Source organism: Dendrobates tinctorius, unplaced genomic scaffold (genome assembly GCF_039654945.1).
Source record: "Dendrobates tinctorius isolate UK_male_01 unplaced genomic scaffold, ASM3965494v1 ptg000041l, whole genome shotgun sequence".
NCBI lineage: Eukaryota > Metazoa > Chordata > Amphibia > Anura > Dendrobatidae > Dendrobates > Dendrobates tinctorius.
In genome coordinates, this window is record NW_027361709.1 from 521,567 (window position 1) to 542,552 (window position 20,986).

Sequence of the window (20,986 nt, forward strand, 5' to 3'; positions counted from 1 at the left end):
GTGTCACTGACTGTGCATCGGTCAACAATACAGCGCACTTTGCACAAGGAGAAGCTGTATGGGAGAGAGATGCGAAAGAAGCAGTTTCTGCAAGCACGCCACAAGCAGAGTCGCCTGAGGTCTGCAAAAGCACATTTGGACAAGCCAGTTACATTGTGGAAGAAGGTCCTGTGGACTGATGAAGCAAAGATTGAGTTGTTTGGTCATACAAAAAGGCGTTATGCATGGAGGCTAAAAAACACAGCATTCCAAGAAAAACACTTGCTACCCACAGTAAAATTTGGTGGAGGTTCCATCATGCTTTGGGGCTGTGTGGCCAATGCCGGCACCGGGAATCTTGTTGAGGTTGAGGGTCGCATGGATTCAACTCAGTATCAGCAGATTCTTGACAATAATGTGCAAGAATCAGTGATGAAGTTATGCAGGGGATGGATATTTCAGCAAGACAATGATCCAAAACACCGCTCCAAATCTACTCAGGCATTCATGCAGAGGAACAATTACAATGTTCTGGAATGGCCATCCCAGTCCCCAGACCTGAATATCATTGAACATCTGTGGGATGATTTGAAGCGGGCTGTCCATGCTCAGCGACCATCAAACTTAACTGAACTGGAATTGTTTTGTAAACAGGAATGGTCACAAATACCTTCATCCAGGATCCAGGAACTCATTAATAGCTACAGGAAGCGACTAGAGGCTGTTATTTTTGCAAAAGGAGGATCTACAAAATATTAATGTCAGTTTTATGTTGAGGTGCCCATACTTTTGCACCGGTCAAATTTTGTTTAAATGCAGATTGCACATTTTCTGTTAGTACAATAAACCTCATTTGAATCCAGAAATATAACTGAGTCCATCAGTTATTAGATATATGAAACTGAAATAGCTGTTGCAAAAAACAAAATTGTTATAAAGAAAAAAGGTTAACATTAATAGGGGTGCCCAAACTTTAACATATGACTGTATATTCCTGTACATTATAGCAGTATTATAGTAGTTATACTCTTGTACATTGGAGTAGTATTATAGTAGTTATATTCGTGTAAACAGGGGCAGTATTATAGTAGTTATATTCTTGTACATAGGAGCAGTATTATAGTAGTTATATTCGTGTACATAGGAGCAGTATTATAGTAGTTATATTCTTGTACATAGGGGGCAGTATTATAGTAGTTATATTCATGTACATAGGGGGCAGTATTATAGTAGTTATATTCATGTACATAGGGGGCAGTATTATAGTAGTTATATTCTTGTACATAGAGGGCAGTATTATAGTAGTTATACTCTTGTATATAGGGGCAGTATTATAGTAGTTATATTCTTGTACATAGGAGCAGTATTATAGTAGTTATATTCTTGTACATAGAGGGCAGTATTATAGTAGTTATATTCTTGTACATAGGGAGCAGTATTATAGTAGTTATATTATTGTACATAGGGAGCAGTATTATAGTAGTTATATTCTTGTACATAGGGAGCAGTATTATAGTAGTTATATTCTTGTACATAGGGGGCAGTATTATAGTAGATATATTCTTGTACATAGGGGGCAGTATTATAGTAGTTATATACTTGTACATAGGGGGCAGTATTATAGTAGTTATATACTTGTACATAGGAGCAGTATTATAGTAGTTATATTCTTGTACATAGGGGGCAGTATTATAGTAGTTATAAACTTGTACATAGGGGGCAGTATTATAGTAGTTATATTCTTGTATATAGGGGCAGTATTATATTCTTGTACATAGGGGGCAGTATTATAGTAGTTATATTCTTGTACATAGGGGGCAGTATTATAGTAGTTATATTCTTGTACATAGGGGGCAGTATTATAGTAGTTATAAACTTGTACATAGGGGCAGTATTATAGTAGTTATATTTTTGTATATAGGGGCAGTATTATATTCTTGTACATAGGGGGCAGTATTATAGTAGTTATATTCTTGTACATAGGGGGCAGTATTATAGTAGTTATATTCTTGTACATAGGGGGCAGTATTATAGTAGTTATATTCTTGTACATAGGGGCAGTATTATAGTAGTTATATTCGTGTACACAGGGGCAGTATATGTAGTGGCTCTTACTGATGCGATTAGTCCTGTATTGATCCCTTTCTTTGTCGCGCAGTACTCACCTGCTTCAGGATACGGCATGTGGCCATATACTGGGAGTAATGCTGCTGCACGGCGGTCTGAGAGGCCTGGTTTATGGACAGGTCGGGGAAATTCACGATCGGAGGCACCTGTGCAGAACACACAGGTTTACCATAGGTCACACAGAAAACACCCACAATTCCCTCCTCCGGTTTTCGCCGCTCACCAGCGTCTGCTCGTCTGTGTACAGCTTTTCTCCAGTCACTTTCTTGAAGAGATCGGTCTGGAATTCTGAGCGATGATCGGGGATGAACTCGTAAAGATTGTTCTTCCTGCAAGTACAATGAGAATACATTGTGAACCACAATCCGCTCCTTCTTCACCGCTCGTGTGATCTGTTGTCGCCCGGTATCAGCTCTGTAATCGTGGCATAAACCCGATCATTCTGCAGCGGGCGGCCACGTCCTCACCACGTCACTGTCATCTCGATGAACGTCATCACTTGTCCTTTCCCGGTGCAGCACGGACACGTCTGGACGTTGCTCTGGTTGCAAGTTTTGCATCTGCAAATTGATAAATGTCAAGTAAATGAATGTAAAAATGAAATATTGCATAATATGGTCTGACACGCACTATTTGGAGAAAGTATGTGACCCCCCACGGCCCATAAGAGCACAGGATCTCTCAGAATTATGGCGGTGAAGGAAGGGGGATTAATGGGAATCGGATTTGGTCTGAGGGGCATGAGAACAATTTATATAGAATTTATCGGGGGTAACGGGGAAGTCCAGTGTCAGAGGAGACACCACATACAAAACCCAAGCCGCGGAGACATCATCGCATGTTTCTCAATGCAGTGATTCTAGAGCAATGCCCCCACCCTTATGGGAAATATGTAAATTTATGCAAAACCCAAGCTGCGGAGACACCATCACATGTTTCTTAACGCAAGCAATGACCAGCCAGGTCTTTCCCCGGGAAGGAACAACCACGGGAAGGGCAGTCTCCAATGAAGGAAACCACCTATGCCAAAACATGGTGTCCATCCACATACAGCTGTTTCGGGGTATTGCTTGTGAGATCCAGACACTTCCCGACCCAGACCGCAAACGTCATCGGTCACTGTGGGGTGAGTGTGAGAGGAAGGGGGTATTGTAGGGGCTGACATGGAGGAGGCAAAGTGGAGAGACATATCTCCGTGCACCACCGCCCTCCATCTTGGAGACCCGCAGGACGCTTTAAGCCTCAGGTCTGCGGGACGGCCGAGGCACCAAAACAGAACGTCAGCGTCCCGGCACGATGACTTCCGCACAATGCGTCACCCGGACATTGCTGACGGACTCGTCATGAGCCTGCATTAGGAGATCAGATGAGGGGTTTATTGCAGTTAAAACTTGTGATGTGACAGTGGGGACATCAGAAAGTAAGGGGGGCTTCACACATTGTAGAGACTATTGTAGGGGGCCCCCATATAGTGAGGGTGCTCAAAGAGTGGGGGACATTATAAAGCTTGAGCGCTAACGAGAGGGCCATTATACTGTGTATGGGGGAGCTGTGGGATCATCATACTGTGTATAGGAAAGCTGCGGGCCCACCACACTGTGTATGGGGGGAGCTGCGGGCCCATCATTCTGTGTATAGGAAAGCTGCGGGCCCACCACACTGTGTATGGGGGGAGCTGTGGGATCATCATACTGTATATAGGGGAGCTGTGGGCCCACCACACTGTGTATGGGGGGGAGCTGTGGGCCCATCATTCTGTGTATAGGAAAGCTGTGGGCCCACCACACTGTGTATGGGGGGAGCTGTGGGCCCATCATTCTGTGTATAGGGGTGCTATGGGCCCACCGCGCTGTGTATGGGGGGAGAGCTGCGGGCCCATCATTCTGTGTATAGGGGTGCTATGGGCCCACCGCGCTGTGTATGGGGGGGAGCTGTGGGCCCACTGCGCTGTGTATGGGGGGGAGCTGCGGGCCCACCGCACTGTGTATGGGGGAGCTACGGGCCCACCACACTGTGTATGGGGGAGCTGCGGGCCCATCATTCTGTGTATAGGGGTGCTATGGGCCCACCGCGCTGTGTATGGGGGGGGAGCTGTGGGCCCATCATTCTGTGTATAGGAAAGCTGCGGGCCCACCACACTGTGTATGGGGGGAGCTGTGGGATCATCATACTGTATATAGGGGAGCTGTGGGCCCACCGCGCTGTGTATGGGGGGGAGCTGTGGGCCCATCATTCTGTGTATAGGAAAGCTGCGGGCCCACCACACTGTGTATGGGGGGAGCTGTGGGCCCATCATTCTGTGTATAGGGGTGCTATGGGCCCACCGCGCTGTGTATGGGGGAGAGCTGCGGGGCCATCATTCTGTGTATAGGGGTGCTATGGGCCCACCGCGCTGTGTATGGGGGGGAGCTGTGGGCCCACTGCGCTGTGTATGGGGGGGAGCTGCGGGCCCACCGCACTGTGTATGGGGGAGCTACGGGCCCACCACACTGTGTATGGGGGAGCTGCGGGCCCATCATTCTGTGTATAGGGGTGCTATGGGCCCACCGCGCTGTGTATGGGGGGGGAGCTGTGGGCCCATCATTCTGTGTATAGGAAAGCTGTGGGCCCACCACACTGTGTATGGGGGGAGCTGCGGGCCCACCGCGCAGTGTATGGGGGGAGCTGCGGGCCCACCGCGCTGTGTATGGGGGGAGCTGCGGGCCCACCGCGCTGTGTATGGGGGGAGCTGCGGGCCCACCGCGCTGTGTATGGGGGGAGCTGCGGGCCCACCGCGCTGTGTATGGGGGGAGCTGCGGGCCCACTGCGCTGTGTATGGGGGGAGCTGCGGGCCCACTGCGCTGTGTATGGGGGGAGCTGCGGGCCCATCATTCTGTGTATAGGGGTGCTATGGATCCACCGCGCTGTGTATGGGGGGGGAGCTACGGGCCCATCATTCTGTGTATAGGAAAGCTGCGGGCCCACCACACTGTGTATGGGAGAAGCTGTGGGCCCACCGCGCTGTGTATGGGGGGGGAGCTGTGGGCCCATCATTCTGTGTAAAGGGGTGCTATGGGCCCACCGCGCTGTGTATGGGGGGGAGCTGCGGGCCCATCATTCTGTGTATAGGAAAGCTGTGGGCCCACCGCGCTGTGTATGGGGGGAGCTGCGGGCCCACCGCGCTGTGTATGGGGGAGCTGCGGGCCCACCGCGCTGTGTATGGGGGGGGGAGCTGCGGGCCCACCGCGCTGTGTATGGGGGGGGAGCTGCGGGCCCACCGCGCTGTGTATGGGGGGAGCTGTGTGGGCATTATACTGTTTATAGGAGAGCTGTACATTGGGGGACTCAGAGGTCAGTGTTAAATGTTAATTCGGCACTTAAGCATTATTGTTATAGGGGCACGCAAGAGTATTGTGACCATCAAAGTGACCATTACTTTCTAGGGACAAAATGTGGAGGGCAGTTGCACAGGGTATTGATATTTTCTAGGGGGCAGTTTTATCATCTAGAGAGCACAAAGAAGGCATTTTTCCTATGTAAGGAGCACAGTGGAGGGCATTACTATATGGGGCTGTAGTACGAGTATTGCTTTTATGCCAAACAGCAGGCACAGTAATAGGGACACATACGGCAGCAGCAGCTTGATATTGTGATATCGGTAGGATGAGGTATTTGTGCAGGTTGGGGATAGATGGGGACGGTGCTGGAAATGTCAGAAGTCAAATGTGTCTTTGTTGTAATCTCTGTAACTCAGTCCTGGCTGGAGAAGTTGTCATGTCGGTCAGGGCCACATGGAAAAGATGTGAAAAGTGAATGATTCCATAAGAAACGTCAGCTGTATAACTGTTCTGTAATCACTTACATGTTCTGCAGGACTGGTATCTACCACTACATGTCACCATATGGCGGTAATATCAGTGATGACTTTGTATAGAGATTTTGTTTTAGTAACAGCGATCATTTGCTGAGGTTCCCCTATACTCACAATTAGGGGCGCCACTGTAGCTGTAATCACGGTTACCTGGTTAGGGGCCCACTCAGACATCTCTCCCCCCTGTGCTGGACCCCGAGCTGCACCTCTGCTCCTATACTTTCAGGGAATGGCACAAGGATCCAGTAGTCTGGCATGGTGGCACCTATGTGGCCAGATCGGTCAGCTAGAGCTTGGCTGGCATTACTAGCGGAATAAGCCCCTGCCCTGAGATCTACTGCTTACCCGATAGATCCTGTCCCGCTGCAGTTCATACATTCCTCCGCCGAGCACTTCCCAGATCCATTACAGTCGTCACATTTCACCTGAAAGCAGAGGAAGCACATAATATACATTATATTCCGCTCTATTCTGATACATTGTAGCAACACTGCTCCATATAAAGTGGGCACTTTCCAGAATAATACAGAGGGGCCTATAGTGGCTGACACCTTAAAATCCCCCTACCGAACACCCCTGGGGCAGATGTACCCCTCTTTCTGCACCCCGCCCCCGGTATATAACAGCGCCCTCAGCTGGCGGTCAGTGGTACTACACCATCACATGCTCACCCGGCTGTTCCCGTTACATTTCTGGCAGATGATTTTGCCTTTTCCGTTGCATTCTTGGCAGGACTGTAAGACAAGGCCACAGGATTAGATTCCTTTATCTCCATTGATTGTTATATCGGTTTTCTTGCCGGACTGTAATAACCTCCTTGGACGTCGTGTGAGGAACGGGAAGTTTTTCAGTTTCATCATGGAAAAGGGTTGGAGTCTTCACGTGAATTTCCCAGGGCTGAGGGGCCGGTCCTTTGTCAGGAGAGTCGAGGGCGTCCCCTGCAGGAAAATGCAGATAATCGTATAGGCCGAGGGCAAGGAGAACGTGTGCAGACTGGAAACTGGCCGACTACCAATACTGCCACCATTAGAACTCACGTCAACCAGTTATTCCAAACTCTTGAAGGGCAAAGTATTGATCACCTCTACTGATGAGTAAAGGGGTGCCCCGCATGCCTCACTGCGCCATGTTATCCTCTTCCCCAACCTGCACTGTTACCTGATGTCACTATAGAGCCATACTTTATATTGGCAGGCACGGTACCGCATAGGGAACGGGCCTCGGACTGCGGCGCCCCTATGGCAAAGCTTGGAGGAAACTCCGGGTAGTGCTAATTCCCTCCTCCCACTACTCCCCCAGGTGATGTTTAGGTGGGACGCCCAGCTGACCAACAGGAAGGAAGAGGAAGGGGCGTCCGGCCACACCCACAAGGGTTAAACCCAGTCGCCGGGGTCTGTATCTATCTCATTCTCCCCGGATGACCCCTTTGGAAGCAGTTGTCGTCCCGGACCTCCTGACAACCATGTCCTAAGCCATGATCGCGTACCTGCGGCAGAGAGCAGCACAGGAAGGTGGGCAATGGGTTATAGACCTCTTATCTGGCCTGGATGCTGACCCTCCTGTGCCCTCTCTCGACCCCCTAGCCTCCCCTCAGGCCTCCCTGTCGTCCTCCGGGGCTCCGTCCTCTCCCATCCTTTTTTCTGGGCACACGGGCAGCGTCTCCATTGCTCCCACCGCCCCCTCTTCTGGACTGCCAGTCATCCCTCCCCCGGGCGGGTACTCACCGCTATCCACCGCAGAGGCAATGGGCAACCAATCCTCCACTGCCGAGCAGGGGCCCCCATCCTCGGCAACCGATGCGCCTACCGCCGGCGACACAACGTTACCGCCGGGCAGACGCTCAGCGCGCTCCTCCCGAGCGCCTACGTGTTGGGTGGGGGCCGGTGCTCCCAAGTCACCGCGCTCCTTCTGCCGCCCATCACACCGCTCTGGGGGGCGCGGCGGGCGCCGCGGGGTCTACGCCGGGCGCCGCTACCGGCCATCGGGCCCGCCCACGCCTGGCTCCTGAAGCAGTCGTATCGGACCTCCCGACAACCATGTCCGAAGCCATGATCACGGCCCTGCGGCAGAAAGCAGCACAGGAAGGTGAGCAATGGGTTATAGACCTCTTATCTGGCCTGGATGCTCACCTTCCTGTGCCCTCTCGCAACCCCCTAGCCCACCCTCAGGCCTACCCATCGTCCCCCGGGGCTCCGTCCTCAGAGGCTGAGGCCAACCGGAGGAACGAGGGAGTCTGTGACCTGGGAAAGTCCCAAAGTACACATCAATGGGGTAAATCTGGGTGACAATCGGCCAATATACAACATATTCTGGATATCACTAACCAGACACAGGTTTAGACACCCATTCACATGATCGCGACTCTGCGAAGGTTTCCAGGCGATACTAGAGGGAAAGGAGACAAAAAAGCAATAAGTAAACTTAGAGAAATGAAGCATAAAGCATGTGATAACTCCAACAGAGCAGGTGCATGGACAGACAGCTAGGGGGCAGCGCTGACCCACCCGGTAGGTGTTGTGTGGACTGAGCTGAGTAATTTCCATCTCTTCCGCTGGGGAGGACCCATAACAACACTGCTCATTGGCGTAGTCCAGCAGAGCCCGCTTGGCCGTCTCGTGACTGATGGCTGGAATCCTGCAGACAGAAAAAGCCGTCAGGGGGATCACACCGCCATGGGGCTCATGTGTCACATCACATCGGGGCAGAAGGGCGATGGCCACCTCCGCTGCCAACTGCACAGCCTCTCCGCAGGGAGCAGAAGGCGACCTGTAGATGTAAGGGATACACTGTAACAAAGCAGCCACTTACGACCAGTCCCTGTTTGTAGGAGCGGGGACATGGCCAGGTTCTGGTCCAAAAGGAGGTGGGGGAGGGAGAAATTTGCCATCTGGAAATAAAACAAAAGAGACAAACCCAGATTACACAACCCAAACAATGTACAAGTGGCATTAATAAAAAGGTTTTCCCCTTTTTTGTTATTTGACCACTGATCTCTGCTGGCGTCCAAATCACTGAAAGCAAGACGAGATCTTAACTATTGTCCATAACTAACAGAGAACAGAAGATCTGCACCGGCCCGATCCTTCTCACCGCTGAGCGGCCCCTGTGCAAGGACAGGATATGGGCCCTTTGTGGTACCATGGTGTCTGGGATAGAGCCTGCTTTGGAGGTGGATGTGGCCCTTTACTTTTTGGGCCCCTTGGAGGCTGCACTAATATGATGTCCACCTCTGGTTAAAGTTGTGTCCACACTAGACAATCCTCTGCGGCCTAAACAGCGTGGACTTCGGATGCCGATAGCCCATCATGAATACATTGTATTAGTTTGGAGACCATATAGAATCTCACTGGATATTTGCCAGACTGGATACAATTGTAACAACCCCTCAGCTGTGAGAAGTGTCAGGTCTGTGTGGGGAATTTATCCTCTAAGGTAACGTTCCCACAATGAGTATTTAGTAAGTTTTTGATGTTGAAGATTTTCTAGAAAATTCAAGTAACCAATTTTACTTAATGGGTGATAAAAAAAATCTACAACATCAAAAACTCCCCAAAACACTCATCCTGGGAACATAGCCTTATAAACGTCCCCGAGAACGAGCCCATTCACTGACAGTCTGCGGAGATCTTGAGATAGGAAGGAATTAACATACAAAGTATATAAGAAAGACGCAGACTTTATTTTTATACATAAAACCTCCAGAAAACATTAAGTTATTACTGACTTGTGCAAATACTTGAAAAAACTAAATGAAGTCCCACTACTCACGGTTGCCGTCTCCAGCCAATCCTTCATAGCCAGGGATGCCGGTAAACGGAGGGTAAGGCGCAATCTGAGGGGCGACGGCATTGGTGTTTACCGTGGGGTAATAGCCTGGAGCCACGGCGGGGTTCATGGCAGGCGGGTACGGGACACCGGAGGCCATCGCTGCAATGACGGGAAAAACTAATGAATATCTGAAGTCATTTAATGGTTTAGCTATGACGAGTTGTGGATGATCTTGTATTATCTCCTGTGCTACTTTTACAAGACATTTTTATTTGTTTTTTTTTCCTTTATTGAAAATAAAATAACAAGATGGAATACTTTCCAAAAAGTTTCATTAAAAGTGGTCGCCTCAAACTCTGAAATGGGTTACACAATTGTGAAGCGCATGTAAAAACAAGCAATGTTGCAATCTACCTCTTAATAAAAACTGGCTCCGTTCTTAAGAACAAAGGTATTGTTACTTGTACGGTTTACAGCTCGCTGCCTAGGTTACCGGCTAACGCTGCTCAGGAGGTGGCAGCCTCAGCGACTGTGCTGCTCCGGTGCTGGCGAGTCTAAGCGGCTGTGCTAGTAGCCTGGAACGCGCTCCGCCACCATACCGCCGGTCTGGACAGTCAAGAGTGCACCACCTTCCAACAAGCAGGAGGCAGAGGCGCAGTGCACTTCCAAATAAAGACTAGGCAACCTTTTTTAACATATATTGTTTCCAGTATACAGCTCCTATGCAGAGCAATGTGTCTACATGGTCACTCAACAGTCTAGCTTTGCACTTGTAGGTTACTTCACTGCCTCCCGTCTATAAAGTGAAGACTATTGCAACTCAATAAGTGTAGTGTAAAATAGCCAAAAAAAAGATTAAAAAAACCCACCAATTTGCACTCTGAATTCCCATCATTGATGATGAAAGCCTCTTCATGTGTCCTTCAGTTAAGCAATTACCTGGATTCATGGGGTATCCTGGCTGGAAAGGGGGAGCAGGTTGTCCATAATTTGGCATATCCATGTTTCTGGTTGAATTAAAACAAAAAGTAAATGATGAATTACATTCTTCATTATTGAAAAATAATAATTGTCATGTATATGTGCATCCAGCAGGGGGCGCACAGATAGATCAGAAATTGCTAGTCTCACATTGTGGCTGCTGCACTATCGCCACTGCTACCAGGGAGCAGCTTTCTGTTGTGAACACAATTATTAATGGTTACAATGTTCTCTTTATACAAGTTTGTTATATTGTTTCACCAATGCAGATGTAAGAAGATAGCCCACCAGACCCTCCGTACCCCCCTGTGCTGCCCACCAGCCCCTCCGTACCCCCCTGTGCTGCCCACCAGCCCCTCCGTACTCCCTCCCTGGGCTGCCCGCCAGCCTCTCCGTACCCCCCTGTACTACCCACCAGCCCCTCCGTACTCCCCCCCTGGGCTCCCCGCCAGCCTCTCCGTACCCCCCTGTACTACCCACCAGCCCCTCCGTACTCCCCCCCTGGGCTCCCCGCCAGCCTCTCCGTACCCCCCTGTACTACCCACCAGCCCCTCCGTACTCCCCCCCTGGGCTCCCCGCCAGCCTCTCCGTACACCCCCTGTACTGCCCACCAGCCCCTCCGTACCCCCCTGTGCTGCCCACCAGCCCCTCCGTACCCCCCTGTGCTGCCCACCAGCCCCTCCGTACTCCCCCCCTGGGCTGCCCGCCAGCCTCTCCGTACCCCCCTGTACTACCCACCAGCCCCTCCGTACTCCCCCCCTGGGCTCCCCGCCAGCCTCTCCGTACCCCCCTGTACTACCCACCAGCCCCTCCGTACTCCCCCCCTGGGCTCCCCGCCAGCCTCTCCGTACCCCCCTGTACTACCCACCAGCCCCTCCGTACTCCCCCCCTGGGCTCCCCGCCAGCCTCTCCGTACACCCCCTGTACTGCCCACCAGCCCCTCCGTACCCCCCCCTGGGCTGCCCACCAGCCCCTCCGTACCCCCCCTGGGCTGCCCACTCTTAGGTTTACACACAATATGCCAATCACACGCCCCGGTGCCGGATCCATTGTCCGGGAAAGCAGCGATAGTGGCAGCTTTCACATTTTCTGGTCTTATTATGACTCCGGCAGGATTTCCACAGGGACTCGTCAGATTTCATATCAGATTTCCACAAATTGACTCTGCAATGAACTTTACAACAAGTGTGGATTTGCTCAGACTTGTGAAGCTGCGAGATACAACGTCAATTATATAGGTCATATGCTACAGGGGTGAACAGGTTACAGTCACGCCCAGGCACCGGAGTCTGAGGGGCCGCAATGTCCCTGTGCTAAATACAGAAATCCTATTATACATGGTCTCTGACTCTGTATAGCGATTACTACTAAATATGACACTGTAGGGTGTGGGACCCGTTACTGATTTTGCATAGAAATCTAAGAATTTTTTTTGGATGCTATGAAAGGATAGGGATTTTTGATCCATCTTAGGGTCCACAATTGTGAAGGGGTTAATAAGACCCTATGTTTTAGACAGTGGCGTAACTACAAAGTTATGGGCCCCCGTGCAAACTTTCAAATGGGGCCCCCCCATCTACATCCACCTCGTACACGTGCGGCTCTGCTCTTTCCACCTCGCACTTGCGCAGCTTCGCTTTGTACACACACGGCTGCGCTCCATACACTTTGTACAAACGCGGTTCCGCTCCGCACACCTCGTACACACACGGCTCTGCTACATACACCTGTAAACCCCTCCTGACCCCACACATAAACTTACCCTCATCCAGCACCATGACAACCAGCACAGCAGAGTCCTGCATACACTGAGGCCCCTGATCATGTGACCCCTGACTCCTTCCCTCCTGTGACCTCATCACAGGTCCTGTGCGCACAGAGCTGCCTTTGTGTCAGGCCAATTGCAGCCTGGCAGGCAAAGCATGGAACTGCATAGCCAATAAGTGGCTGCAGCTCCGCGATCGGGCCCCGTCACAGCTGCAATATAATTAATAGAGATAGCAGAAACCCAGTCACCACTATGGGAGCTCACTGCATCCAGATTATACAGCTTAATTTATCTGTACACATTGAGCTCCCCCTAGTGGTGGCTGTATAAGTCAAACCTACTGTACATTATTACATATAGCTCCGGCAAAAATTAAGAGACCACCTCATCAAACCCCTGTCATGTGAAGCCCATTCTCCTGACCTGAACCCCATTGCAAACCTCTGGAATGTAATCAAGAGGATAATGAGTCACAAGCCATCAGACAAAGAAGAACTGCTTAAAGTTTTGCGCCAGAAACCGTGCGAGAGACTGGAGGTAAGCAGCCAAGACGCAGGAAAGCTGGGATTAACAATCATGGGGATTCCACACAATATTGATCTCTGAACTCTTCCTGAGGTAAAACATTAGTATTGTTGTTTCTACATGATTATGAACTTGCTTTCTTAGCATTACATGAGGTCTGCCAGCACTCTGCATTTTTTGTTATTTTGACCATTTCTCATTTTCTGAAAATAAATACAAAATTTAGAGCTTGGAAATTCGGAGACATGATGTCAGAAATTTATAGAATAAAAGAACAATTTACATTTTACACAAGCTGAACATTTGGAAATGGTCTCTTAATTTTTGCCAGAGCTATTTACGAGGTCAGATCAGATATTATGAGAGACTCGCCGGAAAGCGCAGACTGCGCAGGCGCCGATTATGGCGCCACAACCCGCCCTCTCCTGACATCACGGCGAGACCCTGCGGCAATACCGGATCGGTAAGTTGTTGTGCCGGAGATTGTGGTATGCATTCAGTGCTTACGCTTACCGCAATCTCCTGGGCCACACTCCTCATCCCCGGTTGCCTAACTCTGTGGGGTCCAGACTGCGCAGGCGCTTCGCGCTTGTGCAATCTATAAAGGCTTTGAACAGAGTGATGCTCCTAGCATTATAGATGGGGGGCTGTACAGTATATAATATGGGGGGCTACATTATATTCTATGGGGAGGTGGGCTGTATTATATTCTATTAGGGGCTGCATTATTTTTTATGGGGGGACTATATTATATTCTATGGGGGTGATTGCATCATACTCTATGAGGGGGCTACATTATACTATATGACGAGGCTACATTTTATTCTATCGGGGGCTGCATTATATTCTATGGGGGGCTAGATTATATTGTATGGGGGCTTCATTATACTTTATGAGGGGGCTACATTGTATTCTATGGAAGGGCTGCATTATACTATATAAGAGGCTGCATTATATTCTATGGGGGGCTGCATTATTCTCTATGAGGAGGCTGCCATGTATTCTATGGAGGGGCTGCATTATGCTATATGAAGGGGGCTGCATTATATTCTATGGGGGCTACATTATATTCTGTGGGGTTGCTGCATTATACTATAAGAGGGGGGCTGCATTATATTTTATGGGGGTTACATTATATTGTATGGCGTGGCTGCATTATACTCTATGGGGTGGCTGCATTATACTGTATCGAGGACTATGGGGAATACATTATACTATATGAAGAACTAGGAGGTGCATTATACTATGGGAAATGAATTGTACTACATGGATGACTGTCGGTGTATTATACTATATGGAGCACTATGAGGAGTGTATTATACTATATGGAGGACTATGGGGAGTGTATTATACTATATGGAGGACTATGGGGAGTGCATTATACTATATGAAGAACTATGGGGTGCATTATACTATGGGAAGTGAATTGTACTACATGGATGACTGTCGGTGTATTATACTATATGGAGCACTATGAGGAGTGTATTATACTATATGGAGGACTGAGGAGTGTATTATACTATATGGAGGACTATGGGGAGTGTATTATACTATATGGAAAACTGAGGAGTGTATTATACTATATGGAGGAGTGTATTATACTATATGGAGGACTATGAGGAGTGTATTATACTATATGGAGGACTATGGGGAGTGTATTATACTATATGGAGGACTATGGGGAGTGTATTATACTATATGGAGGACTATGGGGAGTGCATTATACTATATGGAGGACTATGAGGAGTGTATTATACTATATGGAGGACTATGAGGAGTGTATTATACTATATGGAGGACTATGGGGAGTGTATTATACTATATTGAGGGCTATGGGGCACATTATATTATATGGAGGACTATGGGGTGTAAACTGTAGATTTGCGGCTGATAACATGATACTGTAAGGTCTGTTGCTCTGATCTGTTAGTGATCCATTAGTGATTGTTCTGTCCCCATCATTCTTTCTCAGACGGTGGAAAGAGGCCGGGAAACAAGTGTTGAACAACTTCAATATTGTCGATCACACTTGTTTAGCGGCCTGAACTCAGCGCATGTAACTACAACCGAAATGCTTGTGTGTGATGTGCAATATGTCAGCATTTGGGGCCTCATTTTAAACTTTGTCTAGGGCCCCACTTTGCCTAAAACTGGCCCTGGATGTATAGGAACAACCCATTCCACTCTGCTACATGTACATAGCGAACAGACAGGCAGCCGACTACGACCTGCACTTAGCGATTCTCCTCCGCCTGCAGTGGAACTACAACCCCCAGCATCCTCTGAGCAGTGATGCCCCCGTACTTTGGCAGCTTTCTCGGCTTTCCTGCAGTTATCGGATTCGTCTTGTAGCAGCTGAGAAGTTGCAGGACATGGACGGCCGATGGCAGCGGCGCACAGCGCAGGGGTCTGTGTCCGCCACTTGTGCACACTTTGTAGTTTCTGTGCCCGGCTATAAATACTTAACCTTTACATGAGGCCGATCACATTACTGCGACCTAATGGCGCAGGCTCCAGTCCTGTCACATTGGGCTCAGCTGCTCTCATGGACCAGGACCTCAGCGCCGTGTTCTGTGTCTGCTCCTCTTACTGATCACACCGGCAAAGCCATTTCTATTCACTACAACATTTTCCATGTCACTGTTCATCCTGTACCTCCTGGTTCATGAACCGACTGCCAGAGCCAAATATTGTTCCTGATGCGCAGTAAGGCCGTGTTCACACATTGCAGATTCTGCCATGATTTAGGCACAGATTCTTCTGACAACTAATGAGGTTAATCTACGAATCCACAGTGGATGTGGCGCGGTGGAAACCATCAGACCCAACAGTTCTCACAGCTGCAGGATTGTTACATTGGGAGCTGAACTTCTCAGCACAGATCTCTGCTGTCCTGATACAATGTATCAGCCTGAAGTTTAGAGGATTCCTGATATCTGGTGAATTACAGGACATCTGATCACTGTATGATCAGGGCGACGGCGGCCAGTCATCAAGTGACCGGACATGGATCAATGGCGGCCCAGTCACTGCCAGTTATTGATGGCCATACATCTCCATATACACCGAGGGTTAGAGCAGGACCCACTGCAGAGGGGGCCCCAGGAACCACTAGTACTGGGGGCCCGGCTACAGATCCTGCAGAGCCAGAGTTTCCCCTTCTATATCCAATCTGATAACATCTCCATACATTCCTAGGTCTATCAGGTCTCATACTCCAGTCACAGCCAAAGCTGCATTCACACGTTCTCTTACTTTTCCAGAATGGCAGTTAATCTCCGATGATTGATATTGGGACATGAGCATTTTTACTGCAGCTTTAGATGTGAGTAGAGCAGCAGAAATAGCAGAATGTACAATGTGTCACAATATTACATGGAGATTGGGAAACTGGAAAGTGAGCCCATTATAAGCAAAGATCAGTAGTCACAGGAAGCATCACACCGACCGGGTCAGCCCCATGCAGTCTATTGTTCTCTGTTATCAGGCAGGGCCGAGACGCTCCAGAGACATTTATTACTGTGCTTGGCATGTATAGCGCCATCATATTCCGCAGCGCTTTACAGATCTCCTCACTGTCCTTATCATATACATTCCCTATCAGTATGTCTTTGGAGTGTGGGAGGAAACCAGAAAACCCGGAGGAAACCCACAAAACACGGGGAGAACATACAAACTCCTTGCAGATGTCGTCCTTGGTGGGATCTGACATTAACATCTATGCAAACTGTGAACAGGTGCAGGCTCTGGGCCAACATTGCAAAAGCAGCCCGGACCCCCCATGTGTGCAGCAGAGGGGTCCAGGTGTGACTGTTACCTCTGCGCCCCCTATAGCCGTGGGCTACAACTCTTCCTTACAAGCTGCCCCCTGCGCCACAGATTATAGCCGCCCTGTACGCACCCCTGGCATGAGGTTTCCCACACCGATGTGCCCCCTCATCATAGAAGCATTGCAAGGGGGCGTCCTGCAAAACATCTCACTGTGCGCAATAGTCTGCAGAGCATCTAAATACAAACCCAAAATCTCCATAAGAAGAAATGGTTGACACCAACTTCCCCAGGGTGGAAATACCCAGACACTGTGGGTGCGGGAATCCTGTAGTCCTGAAGGTCTAAGGCTACTTTCACATTAGCGTTTTTTAGCGCTGCGCTTTGTGCGCAATAGAATCGCATGCAAAAAAAACCGCATTGTGCGTTTTGCATGCATTTGCTTTTTTAGGCGCATGCGTTTTAACCAGTTTGCAACCATGTTAACTCTTAAAACGCATGCCATTTTAAACGCAGGCGTGCGCATGTCCATGCGCACACCTGCATTCCCATAGGCTGTAATGTGATTGTGGGAGGAGACACAGATTAGATATTAGAAAAAACTTTTTGACAGTTAGAGTGATCAATGAGTGGAACAGGCTGCCACGAGAAGTGGTGAGTTCTCCTTCAATGGAAGTCTTCAAACAGAGGCTGGACAGACATCTGTCTGGGATGATTTAGCGAATCCTGCTTTGAGCAGGGGGTTGGACCAGATGGCCCAGGAGGTCCCTTCCAACTCTACGATTCTATGATTCTATGATTTTTTTTTTGCGCATTCGGTTTTTTGAGGCAGGTCGGACGGACAAAAAAATGCAACCGGGTGCGTCCGGCGCACACTACAAAAAGCCGCATGCACACGAAAACACATACAAACGTGTGCAAACGCTAGACCATGCGCCCCCATGTTAAAGATAGGGGCGCAGGATGCATGTGCATGGACGCGCATGCAGCGCAGCGCAAAAAATTGCTAGTGTGAAACCAGCCTTAGGGGGTGCAGAAAAAAAAGATGATAAGAAGCCCTAAAACATCATCAGCCTATGTTCACACGTTGCATTTTTGTTGCGTTTTTTTCTGCAGGCAAAACCTGCTCTTTTGGCAGTAAAGAAGCGGCTTATACAAAGCAGGTTTAGTTACATTTTTATTTTCTCTTGTGCATGTGGATAAAGTTTAGTGCCCACTAAAAAATCATGATGCAACTTCCGTAGGGTTTTTGCACCAAACACACAGCAAAACCTGATACCTGCATTTTTTTTTTATTTTCTCACTTACTCATTGCTTTATATGAGTGAAAAAAAGCTGAAAGAAGAAGTGATATGCTGCAGTTCTCAAAAATGCAGCAATTGTCAGGACAAAAGGCTACGTGCACACGTTGCAGATTAGCCTGCAGAGAATCCACATCTCTTGGCAGAAAACGCAGTGAAAAACGGTTGTGGTTTTGATGCGGATTTCCTGCGGATTTGAATGCGTTTTCGATGCGCAGATTTGTTTGGTGTTACTGAGAATGGAGCCAGGGATAGAGAGATAGAGATAGAGCGATGGATCCACAAAAAGAATTGACATGAAGCAGAAAAAAAAAAACCTGCAGCAAATCTGTGCAGCGAATGTTAATTTACCATTCACTAGCATTGGTTGTGCACTAACACTGCGGATTTGATGCAATTCTGTGCCTCCAAAAACGCCGCGGATCCGCATCAAAATCCGCAACATGTGCACATAACCTAAAACCAATGTGCACATGAGATTTCTGAAGACTCGTAGACTTTGCTGGAAAATTAAATTTGCATTAAAAAAAAAGCAGCAAAAACCCGTGTGAACATAATTATTACAACCCCAGGAAAGCAAAAGGACAAATAAAATGCTGACTGGATCACTAAGGCCCAGTGTCCATTATAACCTGTGCATTTGTCAGTTTTTCCCAGCAGAATGGATGAACAGGGACAATACAAGTCTATGGGTCCATGAGAAACATGCAGAGCACATGGATGCATCAGTGCACAGTCCGTGTACTGTACGTGTTTAACATTGCAAAGGATAGGAGGACCTGTCTGCCACAGATGCACAACACTGCTTGCAGTCCCATGTAAAACTACAGATAATGATATCACCAGGAAATGTTCTGTATCTCTGTAAACCAAACCCAAAAAAGAGCAACAGATGAGACATCGGACTCAGAACCTCTCCCCAGATCCCCCCACTCAGGCCCCCTCTCCAGAGCTGGAATGTGAGGAGGGTCTGGGGGGGGGATGGGTGGTGAAGGCCTTATCTGGATTGGATTCTTTGCATCATGTCATTGTGGAATAAAAAAATATTTGATACATTGAGATACAAAAGATTCACAGAAAACACGATGCAAATTGATACAATGTTGCACAAATCAGTAATAATGTTCATAGAGGGGCGACACAGGGAGAAGAGGCCGGTGTGGAGCTACAGGGGTCCGGTGTGGAGCTACAGGGGTCCTGTGAGGAGATACAGGGGTCCGGTGTGGAGCTACAGGGGTCCGGTGTGGAGATACAGGGGTCCTGTAAGGAGATACAGGGGTCCTGTGAGGAGATACAGGGGTCCGGTGAGGAGATACAGGGGTCCGGTGTGGAGATACAGGGGTCCTGTGAGGAGATACAGGGGTCCTGTGTGGAGATACAGGGGTCCGGTGTGGAGATACAGGGGTCCGGTGTGGAGATACAGGGGTCCTGTAAGGAGATACAGGGGTCCTGTGTGGAGATACAGGGGTCCTGTGAGGAGATACAGGGGTCCGGTGTGGAGATACAGGGGTCCTGTGAGGAGATACAGGGGTCCTGTGAGGAGACACAGGGGTCCGGTGTGGAGCTACAGGGGTCCGGTGTGGAGATACAGGGGTCCGGTGTGGAGCTACAGGGGTCCGGTGTGGAGATACAGGGGTCCGGTGTGGAGATACAGGGGTCTGGTGTGGAGCTACAGGGGTCCGGTGTGGAGATACAGGGGTCCTGTGAGGAGATACAGGGGTCTTGTGTGGAGATACAGGGGTCCGGTGTGGAGATACAGGGGTCCGGTGTGGAGATACATGGGTCCTGTGAGGAGCTACAGGGGTCCGGTGTGGAGATACAGGGGTCCTGTGAGGAGATACAGGGGTCCTGTGAGGAGACACAGGGGTCTTGTGTGGAGATACAGGGGTCCGGTGTGGAGATACAGGGGTCCGGTGTGGAGATACAGGGGTCCTGTGAGGAGATACAGGGGTCCGGTGTGGAGATATAGGGGTCCGGTGTGGAGATACAGGGGTCCTGTGAGGAGATACAGGGGTCCTGTGTAGCCCAAGAGCTCAGATATTGCCCCCATTTCTGCATCTGACAGGCGCTGGATGTGGCCCCTTAGCTCTGGGGCCCCTGGAGAGCTGCACAGTTTTCCCCACTTGTTTGTCCCCCCTGGATCATTAGGAAGTTTCCTTCACATTGGATTTTTTGGGGCGTATGGGACAAACTAACACTTGGCTGCTGCATTAAAAAGACAAAAAAAAAACTCCACCTCTTTGGTTTTTGTATAAATTTTGCAGACGTAGAATCCGCAATGTTTCACAATAGCGGCAAAGTGGACGAGATTTTACCGAATCATAAACATCAGCGCAGAAATCTATAGGGGAGTGAATATAAGGTCACGAGACAGTGTCTGTAGGGCGCGGTGCACACTGAGACCACCACGGGACGGGGGGATCCGGATGCGATAATAACCCTGCGGAATACGTGTGAGCTGATCTTACCCCGCAGTGTGGAGATTCCGCTGCCCCAGATCCGGATCTGCTGCACTTGTTTTCGGTTTTTCGCTTTCAGGGGGGATATTGAGTTATGCGGAGACCCACCCTGTTAACTGTATGAGTGCCAGCACAATCTCCTTTCCTAGGAGAGGGGAGGAGTAGATAATATGGGACAGACTGTACACCGGCCACACAGAGCGCTGACTGATCGGATAGGAGACGATAAAATATTAAAGTTCAATATAAACTTATTACCCTCAACCACAAAGCCCTCCATGGCTCAGCACCACCCTACATCTCCTCCCTTGTTTCAGTATACCACCCTACCCGCGCCCTCCGTTCTGCTGATGACCTGAGGTTAGCATCCTCAATAATCAGAACCTCCCACTCCCGTCTCCAATACTTTACACGTGCTGCGCCAATTCTTTGGAATGCACTTCCCAGGTCAATACGATTG

The 20,986-nt window shown here is 49.3% G+C and overlaps 1 protein-coding gene across 1 annotated transcript in view; it reads right to left on the reverse strand.

Moving 5' to 3' along the window:
* The window catches only part of LOC141088874 (uncharacterized), a 44,506-nt gene extending 23,859 nt beyond the window's left edge, over positions 1–20,647 (reverse strand). Inside the window, exons 1-12 of the mRNA XM_073575105.1 lie at positions 20,536–20,647; positions 10,664–10,731; positions 9,725–9,883; positions 8,765–8,843; positions 8,461–8,590; positions 8,281–8,341; positions 6,770–6,894; positions 6,628–6,690; positions 6,302–6,381; positions 2,574–2,666; positions 2,330–2,435; positions 2,145–2,252 (exon numbers count right to left, since the gene is read on the reverse strand). Coding sequence (XP_073431206.1) covers positions 2,145–2,252; positions 2,330–2,435; positions 2,574–2,666; positions 6,302–6,381; positions 6,628–6,690; positions 6,770–6,894; positions 8,281–8,341; positions 8,461–8,590; positions 8,765–8,843; positions 9,725–9,883; positions 10,664–10,727 — 1,068 coding nt within the window. The 5' untranslated portion in view covers positions 10,728–10,731; positions 20,536–20,647. The remainder of the gene's footprint in view (positions 1–2,144; positions 2,253–2,329; positions 2,436–2,573; positions 2,667–6,301; positions 6,382–6,627; positions 6,691–6,769; positions 6,895–8,280; positions 8,342–8,460; positions 8,591–8,764; positions 8,844–9,724; positions 9,884–10,663; positions 10,732–20,535) is intronic.
* Positions 20,648–20,986: the final 339 nt, after the last annotated feature.